The sequence below is a fragment of the Eumetopias jubatus genome, unplaced genomic scaffold (assembly GCF_037043125.1).
Source record: "Eumetopias jubatus isolate StellerSeaLion01/CBP00866 unplaced genomic scaffold, mEumJub1_p1.0 scaffold_12, whole genome shotgun sequence".
Lineage (NCBI taxonomy): Eukaryota > Metazoa > Chordata > Mammalia > Carnivora > Otariidae > Eumetopias > Eumetopias jubatus.
Genome location: NW_028274818.1, coordinates 95,804,334 through 95,817,984, shown reverse-complemented (window position 1 = coordinate 95,817,984; position 13,651 = coordinate 95,804,334). Strand labels below are relative to the sequence as shown.

Below are 13,651 nucleotides of genomic sequence, written 5' to 3'. Positions count from 1 at the left end.
GAAGTTAAGCATAGGTTCATAAACCATTACTAGATATAATACAATCGTTCCCCTGCCTGTCATTATTTTTTCAGATATAGTGTCATGTGACCTAATTAATGTGATGTTTCCCCAATGGATAAAACACCCAAACATTTAGCAGAATCCAAACTGGACAAGGAAGTTCCTAAAAGCCAATGGCTTGACTAACAACCATTTCCTTCCTGTTATCAGTAGCAACAATTTAAGGAAGGAGTGTGGCCAACTGTGTTAATCCCACTACTTTCTATTTTCTATAACACACAATGGAGACTCAAATCTCCTAAAGTCTTCAAGAATTTAGATTCTGGAAAACGAAAAATTGACAGTGAAAGTATGAATGGTTCTTTATATACCTGGAGTTAACCTATCAGATGGCTTTGCTAATACCAAACAAAACAAAGGCAAACTAGGGGCACCTGGGTGGCTCAGTCATTAAGCGTCTGCCTTCAGCTCAGGTCATGATCCCAGCGTCCTGGGATCAAGCCCCGCATCGGGCTCCCTGCTCCGTGAGAAGCCTGCTTCTCCCTCTCCTTCTCTCCCTGCTTGTGTTCCCTCTCTCAGTGTGTCTCTCTGTGTCAAATCAATCAATAAAAAGTCTTAAAAAACAAAACAACAACAAAGGCAAACTAGAAGGTAGACAAAAATAATGTTATTATCTCCCCTCTCACCAACTTCTTTCCTTTTTTCCTCCCTTTCTCCAGCGACCCAACCCCCAGGCCCCCAAATTCCAAATCTGCTAGTTCATACTAAATTATTCACAATGGTGCGTCAACTAAGCTGTCACTTTCAAAATGAAAGTGTTAATACTTGAGACTATTATGAGGATCAAAATAATAACATATAAAAGCATTTTATAGTTAAAGAGTAGTAATTAGGAAAAGGTATAAGCATTTTAATGAAAAATGTTGCAGGCAGAAACAGTTCCAAAATAGATCCTTCCATCCCATGAAGGCACATCAAATGAAGATCTAAAATATTTGGGATCTGGGGAAGGTTGCCCACTATAAACTAAAGTCTTCCCAGCTTCCCTGAATTACTATGCATAATTTACCAAGCTTATAATTCCAAGGTCCACCAGATGGTGCCATCTGTCCTATAAAGTGGAAAAATCCAAATGAATTCAGTCATTTTAACTAAAACTAATTCAATAATCTTCAGAAGCAAAGGGCAAACTACCAGAGAGGAAAATTCAATAGTTCACTTCAAAGCTATTTACCTCGTAGTTACTGAGCAGTGCAGAATTGGCATCCTTCCTGCAAAATAAAGTAAATCATCATCAGTCTGGGCTCACATTCCTTTGTGGGAATTAAATATCTGTAAAATACTTCCTGTATCAAGATTTAGTAGTTCAGTTCAGGAATTTAGGGGCTACAACCTAAAACTGAGAAATGTCCTAAGTCCTACTGGTTAGCTGGCAGTGGACAATTTCAGAGTAAACTTCCCTCTTTACAGGCATAGTATATAACACATCCATTACTAAGTAGGTCACTGAAATACTATACTTATCCTTAATCTATGTAGGCAGAAGTTAAGAGAAGTCAGTCATCTGGGAGAAGTCACTTACAGGAAGAACATGGGGCAAAACCAGAGGGTTAGGAAGGGGCGTCAGTAAACAGAGAGGGGGCTAGAATTAACTGGAGAAACAGTGCTGTCTCATCCCACAGCCATGTCCTTTCCCCAGTACCATCTGCCTCCCACCAGTTATTGACATTTTGGGCAGGCAAGTCACCCTGCTGAATCACCAGAAATGGGATCATTAACATTAACATCACTACTGGGAATTCCAGCAATGTCAAGAATCCTGCTAGATATCCTGAAAGGTGTTCATCTTCTGTATCAATTCAACAGGTAAAGTTCATGCGTCAAGCAGTGGTCAAAGCGTGGTACCCCTGCAATCAAGGCACAATGTCATTTTTCATGTATGAGTGAGCACAGCAACGTGACTTGTATTAAAATATAATCAAGCCATTCTACAATACCACATCAGAAGTGCTTAATGTTTTTAATAGTCTAGAGGCAGTATAGTGTGATAATTAAGAGCACATTCTTGAAATCAGACAAATCTAGGTTCATATTCTAGCTCTGCCACTTACAAGGTATGGGAGTTCTGGTGAGTTTATTAACCCCCCTAAGCTTCTCATTTAAAACAAAAAATGGGGAGCGGCTCATTTAAAACAAAAAATGGGGAGCGGAGCAGGAGGCTCTGTGGGACCCAGTCAGACCGTGCTACCAAAGCATCGCCCATACCCACCACGGCCGCCACATCGGGGAGTCTCCTGCGCCACCCAGGGGAGCGAGCTCCAAGCATCTCCTGCTGCAGCTGCTCCTCGGGGCCAGGAGCAGGGAAGCTGAGTACGAGAAACCCCCAGGCCCTAGACCCGAGGGCAGCCTCTTCCTGCCACCTGAGCCACCATGACCCACTTCAACAAGGGCCCTTCTTAAAGGGCTCTCCGTCAAGGTCAAGAACAAGATTGCTTCCAACTATGATCTTCAGGCAGAAGAAGATCTTCAAAATTGGATAGAAGAGGTGACAGGCATGAGCATTGGCACCAACTTTCAGTAGGGCTTAAAAGATGGCATCATCCTCTTTGAGCTCATAAACAAGCTACAGCCAGGCTCAGTGAGGAAGGTTAATGAGTCCTCATTAAACTGGCCTCAGGTGGAGAAAATTGGCAACTTTATTAAAGCTGTTCAGGCTTATGGCATGAAGCCACATGACGTACTTGAAGCAAATGATCTTTTTGAGAATGGAAACATGACCCAGGTTCAGACTATGCTGGTGGCTCTGGCAGGTCTGGCTAAAACAAAGGGATTCCATACAACCATTGACACTGGAGTTAAGTATGATGAAAAACAAACAAGACGTTTTGATGAAGGAAAATTAAAAGTTGGCCAAAGTGTAACTGGTTTGCAGATGGAAACCAACAAATGCACCAGCCAGGCAGGTATGACAGCCTACGGGACCAGGAGGCATCTTTATGATCCCAAAATGCAAAGTGACAAATGTTTTGACCAGACCACAATTAGTCTGCAGATGGGCACCAACAAAGGAGCCAGCCAGGCGGGGATGTTAGCACCAGGTACCAGAAGAGACCCCTATGATCAGAAGCTAACATTACAACCAGTGGACAACTCGACAATTTCTCTACACATGGGAACCAACAAAGTTGCTTCCCAAAAAGGAATGAATGTGTATGGGTTTGCGCGGCAAGTATATGATCCCAAATACTGTGCTGCTCCCACAGAACCTGTCATTCACAATGGAAGCCAAGGAACAGGAACAAATGGGCTGAAATTAGTGACAGTGATTATCAGGCAGAATACCCAGATGAATATCATGGAGAGTACCAAGATGACCACCCCAGAGATTACCAATATGGTGACCAAGGCATTGATTATTAGATTGACACAGAGGAGCTCAGTATTTAGTCCATTGTTTTTATTCAGTGAGAACCAAGCTAGCCTTGAGTAATTTTTATCTTGTCTTCTTAAAACACTAGAATGCTTATTGTACCTAAAAGAAATATTGCCTTACATGCATTCCCTTTTCCTTTTTCTGCCTCTTCCCTAAACGGTTGCCTTTTAGTGCTGTAACAGTTCAATCCTACAGCAGAAGCAGTAACTCCCATATGAAGTAAAATCCTTTTTTGTGAAAGGGGAGTACTCTTGTACAGCCAATTCTCTTATTAAAGACCTATGCTTTTTTTTTTTTTAAGATTTTGTTTATTTGAGAAAGAGAGAGAGAGCACAAGCAGAGGGAGCGGCAGGCAAAGGGAGAAGCAGGCTCCTCACTGAGCAAGGAGCCTGACACCGGACTCAATCCCAGGCTCCTGGGATCATGACCTGAGCCAAAGGCAGATGCTTAACCGACTGAGCCACCCAGGCCCCACCAAAGACCTATTTTTTTTTTTTTACAATCTACTTAATAAACTGTGATTTTCAAACAATAGGAAGCTTTTTTTTTTTACAGTTTAGTATCTAGCTAAATGTGGTCTTCGCCAACTAAATTTAAGACGCAGCATTTTAGAAATTTACACATTTTACACATCACAAATACATTTTTACACATTACACAAATTACACATCAATGTCTCTACAGTATTGTTTGTTAATTTTAAATAAAGTCCCGATCAGGTACATTGTGATTATATGTGTGCTCATTCTCTTACCTAAACTGACAAGATCTTTTCAGGGTGGTGTTTCTAAAAGAGCGTGTACAAAATCGGCCTGCAGACATTCAGGTCTGGGTGGTGCATTTGCTCTTCCTGTTCCTGCCAATGTATCAATGTAGAGTTGCTCTGTTCTCTTCAACTGTATTCATTGCTGCATTTCTCAATATAAACTTACCCCACTGTGTTTTTTATAAATAAGTATTTTTTTGAACATTAAAAAAAAATGGGGATAAAGTAGTACTAGAAGTGTAGCCTGGATTCTAAACCAGCTCCACTGAACATTAGGGCTCTGTGAATTTAGGCAAGTTACTTAACCTCTCTGTACTTAAATTTCCTCATCCATAAAATGACAATTGCAGTACTAACCATGTAAGATTATTTATAGGATTAAACTGAAAGATGTAAAGTACTGGAACACATACTCAGTAAAAGCCATCTATTATCACTACCTGTGTGACTACCATAACTTCTTCCTACATCATAAAGCTGTTATGAGGATGAAATGAGACAACAAATTTTAGAAGTGTAGCATTGTTCTTGGTACTTATTAAGATCTTCTTTAATGGAAGCTATTATTTTTTAAAGATATCACCTCACTGAATTCTCATTTAAAAACGCTGTGATGTAGGAGCTATTATGATTCCTTCTTTACAGATGATGAAACTGAGGCTCAGAGATTTAAAAAATTGCTTAAGGTCACAAAGAAGCCTAACTGAAGCGGAAGATAACTACAGAACTGTGAAAAAAGAGGGTGGATTAGACAAATGGAAACCAGTAATGCAGAATCCTAAAAATTCAGGAAGCACTCTGGACTTGACATAATATATATTAAAGACTACTATTTGTTCCTAAACCGGGAGCAGGGCTATATGATGAAAATGCTGACACAAAATTTCAGAAACATGGGCCAAATAAATGGGTGATTTCTCTAAGCAATCAATAAAGCAAAACAAGCAGGTGATTAACACAAGGATCTGACCTAGGCCTTTGGTCAGCAGCACAGTGATGTCAGCACTCTAATCAAATCAACATGTGAAGCCTACCAAATGCTACTAGACATTCAACAAATAGCTGGGATTTCACAAAATTGTTGCTTTGCCCAAATGACCACAATTGCACTCAGGTCACAAAGAGTATCATTAAAAAGGACTTTAACACAGGAAGGACAATGCATAATTAGTGTATATGATATGGTTCATTTAAAATTGAAAAGGACAAATCAAACCACATGTCATCTTTGCCTACTTAATCAGGAAGTCAGTCCACAAGGCTTCTTCCTATCTTTGCTTGAAATTGAGTTAAAACTCCCTGTGTGCCCTAAAGTACACTGTAACAAGAGATCCCTTCCCGGAACAGACTGGAAAAATAATACAAATGTTATTTTTCCTCAAGGCTACAGGATCCATCCCAGGTGCCATTGTTACAACTTCATTTCCAAATCATAGCCTCTCCTTTGTCATGCAGAATATTCGATGCCTTAGGAAAATCTGTCCTTGGCTATTCCAAGTTATTTCCCCACTGCCCAAGCCAATATTGTCAATGCAAGAATCCGAAGAACATCATCTGTCTTTACTAGAACCAATATACAAAGGAGAGACACTCTCTTGCATGTGTTTTAATGAACCTGTGTTTAGGAGCCAGGAGAACAATAGATGTTTAAACAAGTACCGCATCTTGGAGATTCCGGCTGGCAGAAGGTGATTTATTCAATTATTCTTTTATTAGGGAAGATAAATAATTTTTTTACTCAGTAAATACTAATGCAATAAATGCCAATATATGCTAGGCTTTCCTTTATTTAATAGAATGTCAATAGGCATAAGATCTACCTTTTATGAAATGAACTATGTTCATTTCAGTTTCTAAATGAACTGTGCATTATCAAGGAAAGTTTGTGGGTTTTTTTTAAGATTTTATTTATTTATTTGACAGAGAGAGACACAGCGAGAGAGGAAACATAAGCAGGGGGAGTGGGAGAGGGAGAAGCAGGGTTCCCACGGAGCAGGGAACCTGACGCGGGGCTCAATCCCAGGACCCTGGGATCATGACCTGAGCCGAAGGCAGTTGCCCAACGACCGAGCCACCCAGGCGCCCCTTGAGGAAAGTTTTTAAGTGGCACTTAAGTGGCCACTACTAAGTGGCAGGTTGCTGGAAAAGGAACTGGTAAGACTGGACAGACATCAACTTAATCAAGTGATCTCATTTAACAGCAGTGATGATAATGTGATGTACTGAGAAAGACACATCCCTTAAAACAATCCTGTCAAAGAACGTCTAATATGAATCTAGCCATGAGGATATAACCAGATAAACCCAAGTTGAGGAACATACTTCAAAACAACTGGTTTAGCTTCTTCAAATACCAATGTCATTTATAACAATGTCAATAACACAAAAACAGGCTAGGAAACGGTTTCTAGAGTAAAGAAGATTAAAGAACTATGACAACTAAAAGTTGTATGACAACTAAAAATATGATTCTTGACTGGATCCTGAATCGGTAGTTAAAAAAAATCTAGCTGGGGCTCCTGGGTGGCTCAGTCGGTTAAGCGGCTGCCTTCTGCTCAGGTCATGATCTGGGAACCAGCCCCACGTCAGGATCCCTGCTCAGTGAGGACTCTGCTTCTCCCTCTCCCTCTGCCCTTCCTCCTGTTTTTGCTCTCTATCTCTCAATGAATAAATAAAAATCTTTAAAAAGAATCTTGCTAAAATGACACTGTTTGGACAATTGGAGAAATTCTGTATTTTAATAATATTGGTACATCAATGCTAAATTCCCTGGGTGTGACAATGGTATTGCAGTCAAGTAGAATACATTTTTAAGACTGGGTAAAATGACATGGTATCTACAACTCTGAAATGATACAGTAGAGAGAGAGAGGGAGAGACAGTGTGTAGAGAGAGAGAGAATGTATACATGTGTAAGAGAGATAAGGCAAACATATCAAAATGTTAACAAATGGTGACTCTAGATAGAGGATATAAAGGTATGGGTTTGGAATTTTTCAAGCTAAAAAGTTGAGAACAATAGAAATGTAAAACAAGAATTCCATAAGGTTAAAAAAAGACATTAGTATAACCTATAATTGAAGACGTAAAATGCATTTTCCTCCAGTGTTTTTTTAGGGTCACTATAATCTGTCAATTTTATATTTACAAGCTGTTGTTCCTACTGAGCAGGAATTGTCCGCTCTATATATAGCTTGCATTTCAGTAGACTTCTAGAAACTGCCCACCTACACAAAACTTCCTATTTTCCTATAGGACTTAGACTAGTACTGATTTTAATTACAGGTGTTCAAAGCAAATATTCCAAATGAATTTTAAAGATTGTTTGAATCTCTATTTACAGGCAGGCAGTCATTTAATTTCCTTAAGTAACGAATTAATTGGCTTAGGTTGACTTGCTATTTGAAATACAACCTGTACATTTTGCTTAACTTGCTGAGTCAATTTAATGGATGTAAACAACTACTCTGGAAAACCGAATTCTGAATAAACAGAACAAAATGATCTATTGGCAGATTTTCTTTAGACACACACATACACATGCAAACAGCACCTTTTAATTGCCACACAGTTAACTTACGCACACAATGACGAACAGAACTGCTCAAATTCTCCTATGTTCAACCTATGTTATTGATTCAAGTCATGTTCTGAAAAACTAAACTCATGTACAAGAAAACTGGGCAGATTTCAAAGTCAACAAACTTAATCTGTAGCATTCTCCTAGGAGCTAGCAAACAAGTATCCTCTTTCCAGTCCTATTACTGAACTGTTACAGGACCTATTAGCTAACTTCTCTAAATCTCAATATTTCCAGCTATAAAATGAAGGAAATTCTTACAATGATTTTAAAAAGATGATACAGGGGGCGCCTGGGTGGCTCAGTCGTTAAGCATCTGCCTTCAGCTCAGGTCATGATCCCAGGGTCCTGGGATAGAGCCCTGCATCGGGCTCCCTGCTTGGCGGGAAGCCTGCTTCTCCCTCTCCCACTCCCCCTGCTTGTGTTCCCTCTCTCACTGTGTCTCTCTCTCTGTCAAATAAATAAGTAAAATCTTTTTAAAAAGCGCCTGGGTGGCTCAGTTGGTTAAGCGACTACCTTCGGCTTAGGTCATGATCCTGGAGTCCCGGGATCAAGTCCCACATCGGGCTCCCTGCTCAGCAGGGAGTCTGCTTCTCCCTCTGACCCTCCCTCCTCTCATGTGCTCTCTCTCTCTCATTCTCTCTCTCAAATAAATAAATCTTAAAAATATATAAATAAATAAATAAAATAAAAATAAAAAAGGTGATACAGAAGACAATCCATTTTCCCTAACTATGTATATTAAGTTCAAGAATAAAAAGTGAACACAGAGGTGCCTGGGTGGCTAAGTCAGTTAAGTGTCTGACTCGTGGTTTCACCTCAGGTCATGATCTCAGAGTCCTGGGATCGAGCCCCATGTTGGGCTCCTCTGAGCTCAGCATGAAGTCTGCTGCAGATTCTCTCCTTCTCCCTCTGTCACCGCACCCCCCCCCCACTGCTTGCACAAGCATGTGCGCATGCATGCTCTCTCTCTCTCAAATAAATACATAGGAGCGCCTGGGTGGCTCAGTCGGTTAAGCATCTGCCTTCAGCTCAGGTTATGATCCCAAGGTCCTGGGATCGAGCCCTGTATCAGGCTCCCTGCTCAGTGGGAAGCCTGCTTCTCCCTCTCACCTCTGCCTGCCACTCCCCCTGCTTGGGTTCTCTCTCTGTCAAATAAATAAATAAATAAAATTTAAGAAAATAAAATAAAATACATAAAAAAATTTTTAAAAAGAGTGAATACAAAGCTTTCCAAGTATATCAATAATCCCAAGGCATTAGACAAAGCCAAATAGCAAATACCTTATATGTACACAAATACTTAATTTTCCTACAAATATATTGTATCCTTTTGCCTGAGGAAAATGTTTCCAAATGACCGTCAAAAAGTTCTTATTTTTTAAATTATATCACTCAGGGGCACCAGGGTGGCTCAGTCGTTAAGCGTCTGCCTTCGGCTCAGGTCATGATCCCAGGGTCCTGGGATCGAGCCCCCCATCGGGCTACCTGCTCTGCAGGGAGTCTGCTTCTCCCTCTCCCACTCCCCCTGCTTCTGTTCCCTCTCTTGCTGTGTCTCTCTCTGTCAGATAAATAAATAAAATCTTTAAAAAAAATAAATTATATCACTCAATCAAATAAAGCATAAATATTCCTCACCTTTAAAAAAATTTCTAGTGTATGTCTATATGTATTATTCGCTCAATAGGTATTTACTCAGTGATTGAAGGAAAAAAAGTAGTAAAAACTCAGAGAAGTTTTCCTTTCGTGCCTCCTCCTTCCAGGTCCTAGGAATGCCTGAAAAGGGTACAAAAGGGTTTGTCCTCTCAGAGAAACAGGGTTCTGCTGAAGATCCTAAGGACTACACTGCTGGGGATCACACCTCATGTTGGAGACCCGTAAGGAACTACAAGTTAGGCCTCCAGACCTTTCCATTCCAGGGGGTCCTTCTACTCTCAAACCACATTTCTACGAAACCTCTTTGCCATAAATTGCTAGCTGCAGAAATTCTTGATTGGTTTCAGTAAGTCATTGACTCCTTGGGAGAAATGGACAGATTGCTAAAGGAGAAAAAAACTCTTTTGACTCAAACCATTTCACTTAGGAAAATCAGAAAATCTGTATGCACAGCAATTAGGAAAGTAGCTAATCCAATTATATTTTTAACTAATTTGTTAAATGAATGAAGTATTGTTGTATTACTTCATTCATCAACCATTTGCTGAACACCTAATGTGTGCCAAATGCAGTGCTAAGCCCCTGCCTTCATGGGGCTTTCTCATGAGGGAGACAAGACACTAAACAGGTAAACATACATCTATTATTGTAACCTGTAATTATTCAAAGGGAAAGTAAATCATGGTGCTATAATAAAAGACAAGAGAAGGACTTATTTTGGGTTGACCGAAAAGGAAAAGCAACACTTAACCTGAGCTATCAAAAAGATAAAGAGGGGGGCGCCTGGGTGGCTCAGTTGGTTAAGCGACTGCCTTCGGCTCAGGTCATGATCCTGGAGTCCCGGGATCGAGTCCCACATCGGGCTCTCTGCTCAGCGGGGAGTCTGCTTCTCCCTCTGACCCTCTTCCCTCTTGTGCTCTCTCATTCTCTCTCTCTTAAAAATCTTTAAAAAAAAAAAAAAAGATAAAGAGGGAGCAGGACTGAGAAAAAAGTATACCAGGGAGAGGGTCCTCAGGGCCTTGGAAGATTACAGAAACTACCCAACCGCCAGCGGGAAATGTGTGTGCTTGGGACGTGGGGATAGCAGCATGAGAGGGTTGGTGAGTAAGTGAGATTTGGGTTTTTTTTTTTAAAGATTTATTTATTTGACAGAGAGAGACACAGCGAGAGAGGGAACACAAGCAGGGGGAGCAGCAGGCAGAGGGAGAAGCAGGCTCCCTACTGAGCAAGGAGCCAGATGCGGGGCTCAATACCAGGACCCTGGGATCATGACCTGAGCCAAAGGCAGATGCTTAACCACCTGAGCCACCCAGGCATCACAGAACCAATTAATATTGTAAGATCACTCTGGCTGCTGATTGGAAAACAGAATGGAGGGGGACAAGAGTGGAAGCCAAAAGCAACTGCTTAATCCAGACCAGAGATGACAGACTACAGAATTAGCAATGGAGATGGTAAAAAGTAACTGCACACAAAACATACTGAAGGTGAAGATGACAGAACTGGCTGATGGACTGGATTTAGGGGTGAGGAAGGAGGGCTAGATTTTTGGACCAAACAATTGGATGGATAATGAGAGAAAAGGGCTAGAAATATGCTTTTGGGAGTTATCAGCATATAGATGAGTAAAATGACCAAGGGAGAGTGTGGAGAGGAAGGATCCCAGGACTTAGCGCTAGGACACCTCAACATTTAGAAGCCAAGCAAGGGAGGAAGGGCAAACCAGGGAAGGAGACTGAGAAGTAGTCCTTGATGTAGGGGGAAACGCAGACAGCATGTCACAAAGCCAAAAGAGTTTCAAGAGTTTTTTGTTTTGTTTTGTTCTGTTTTAGTGGAAACCCAGAGCTTCTGTATCAACTGCTGCTAAGAGATCAAGAAGGTTGAGGGCAGAAAATCACCTTTGAATTTGACAAGATGGAGGGCTCAGGTAATCATTACAAAACTCATTTCTGTAGACTGGTGAGGATGAAAGCCCAACAGAATGATTGAGAATGAGGAGATAAACAACACTTCCAGTTTTGTTGTAAGGGGAAGCAAAAATGGAGCAGTAAGTGGACATGAATGTGTGGACAAGGGATTTTTTTTAAGATGGATAAATTAAAGCGGATTGCATAATGACAGGAACTGCTCTAATAAAGAGGGAAAAATTGGTAATAATAGCTTGGGCTAGAGTAATACATCTGAATGTTTTTCAAGATGCAGATTAAGCCCCATTAGTGGACTACAGAATCAATTTAGTGGGTCAGCATTCTTTTTTAACCAAAGAGACAATATCAGAGTGCATATAGTAAAAGTATTGTTTCATGATGCTTTCATTTCAGTTACATATACATATTGTGTTTTTTAAAAATCTGCAAAATAGGGGCGCCTGGGTGGCTCAGTCGTTAAGCGTCTGCCTTCAGCTCAGGTCATGATCCCCGCGTCCTGGGATCGAGCCCCGCATCGGGCTCCCCGCTCCGCGGGAAGCCTGCTTCTCCCTTTCCCACTCCCCCTGCTTGTGTTCCCTCTCTCGCTGTGTCTGTCAATAAATAAAATCTTTAAAAAAATAAATAAATAAAAATCTGCAAAATAGGCGCGCCTGGGTGGCTCAGTCGGTTAAGCGTCTGCCTTCAGCTCAGGTCCTGACCCGGGATTGAGCCCCGCATCGGGCCTCGTGCGCGGCAGGAAGCCTGCTTCTCCCTCTTCCACTCCCCCTGCTTGTGTTCTCTCTCTCGCTGTGTCGTCTCTGTCAAATCATTCAATCAATAAAATCTTTTAAAAAAATAAAAATCTGCGAGGGCGCCTGGGTGGCTCAGTTGGTTAAGCGACTGCCTTCGGCTCAGGTCATGGTCCTGGAGTCCCGGGATCGAGTCCCACATCGGGCTCCCTGCTCCGCAGGGAGTCTGCTTCTCCCTCTGACCCTCTTCCCTCTCGTGCTCTCTCTCTCTCATTCTAATAAATAAGTAAAATCTTTTAAAAAAATAAATAAATAAAAATAAAAATCTGCGAAATAGTAGTATATAGGACCCTGTATAGACAGGTAAAAGAACACAAAGGAAAATGTATCAAATAACCAACGCCAAAGAGAACACAATATAGTTGTGCCTACAAGTTAATGAAAAAAACCCACATGGGGAGTAGTTGCAAAAACTTCCATCTGCACTCGGAATAAGCAAACATCACACACACATATTGTTCCTGTGGTCTCAGTCCTGGCTCAAGCTCTTCCTTCTTCCCAGAAAACCTGACCCTTCCATAGCAACTTCTGAGTGAGGGCTCCCCAAGGCTCTATCCCTAAGCTCTATGCCAGCATTTACCCATCTCTTCTGCAAGTACTTCCAGGGCGGACGCGGGGCTTTACACGCTGGGACACCGGGCCGAGCTCCCCACGGTGACCCAAAACACGCTAGGAAATCAATGAGGGAGGGAGCAGGCACACTGAAAGGCCGCCAGGTCAAGTCGCACTGGGTCCCGCGTCCCAGCCACTGGGTGCGAGTAGGGACGAAGGTTCGGAGAGGCAGAGCGAGGGTTCCTTTCCTCTCCGCGTCCGGCCCCAAGGCTTTCCCCCAAGCCCGTACAAGGTGCTGCCCCATGCCCACGTCCCTCGGCTCCCCTCGGCCCAGCAGTCCCCAGCTGAGGGCGTCTGCGCAAGGCCGGGAACCCGCCCCTGACGACTTACACTTCCATGTCGATCCCGCCTCGTCGCCTCCGGCCGCCAGCAAACACCCAGCCTCACGACACGCTGCCGCGGCTCCCGCTGTCCCCGCTGCGCACCCAGTCGCCAGATCTGCGCGCCGCGGGGTACGTCGGGATCGCCGCGCTGCACGCCGGGATCCTAGCGGACCCAGCGGGTACCTCTGCGCCTTCGAACTGCGCCGAGCGGTTCCCCCTGCTGGACTGTTAAACTTATGCAGGCAGGACTTAGCTCATGTTTTCTTGGTATGGGTGATATCAGAGTATTAATAAACTAAGTTTCCAGAGAGATAATCGGGTTAGTAGCCCTCTGTGGCGTTAAAATCCCACCCGTCGGAGAAGAGTGATGGCGAGGGGCGAGGCGGCTCTGGGCTGCTGGAAATATTGTCTCATGATTTCGATGTTGGGTGCGCAGTGTGTTCTGTTTCAGAAAATTCAGTGAGTTGTACACGTATGTACACTTCTCTGTAGGTATGTTATAACTAATAAAACGTCTCAAGAAGCGAAAAAAAAAAAAAGAACTCAGGCTCCGTTCTCCCCA

General features: G+C 42.4%; 1 protein-coding gene and 1 pseudogene across 2 annotated transcripts in view; one reads left to right on the top strand and one right to left on the bottom strand.

The window, feature by feature from the left end:
- CRCP (CGRP receptor component) overlaps positions 1 to 13,205 on the bottom strand; it is a 54,255-nt gene extending 41,050 nt beyond the window's left edge. The window contains exons 1-2 of one of the 2 annotated variants that reach the window (XM_028110305.2): positions 13,097 to 13,185; positions 1,238 to 1,274 (exon numbers count right to left, since the gene is read on the bottom strand). In XM_028110305.2, coding sequence (XP_027966106.1) covers positions 1,238 to 1,274; positions 13,097 to 13,104 — 45 coding nt within the window. In that variant the 5' untranslated portion in view covers positions 13,105 to 13,185. Of the gene's footprint in view, positions 1 to 1,237; positions 1,275 to 13,096 lie in introns of both variants that reach the window. The other variant, XM_088029133.1, reaches the window with a different exon arrangement.
- LOC114214560 (calponin-3 pseudogene) lies at positions 2,434 to 3,423 on the top strand (annotated as a pseudogene).
- Positions 13,206 to 13,651: the final 446 nt, after the last annotated feature.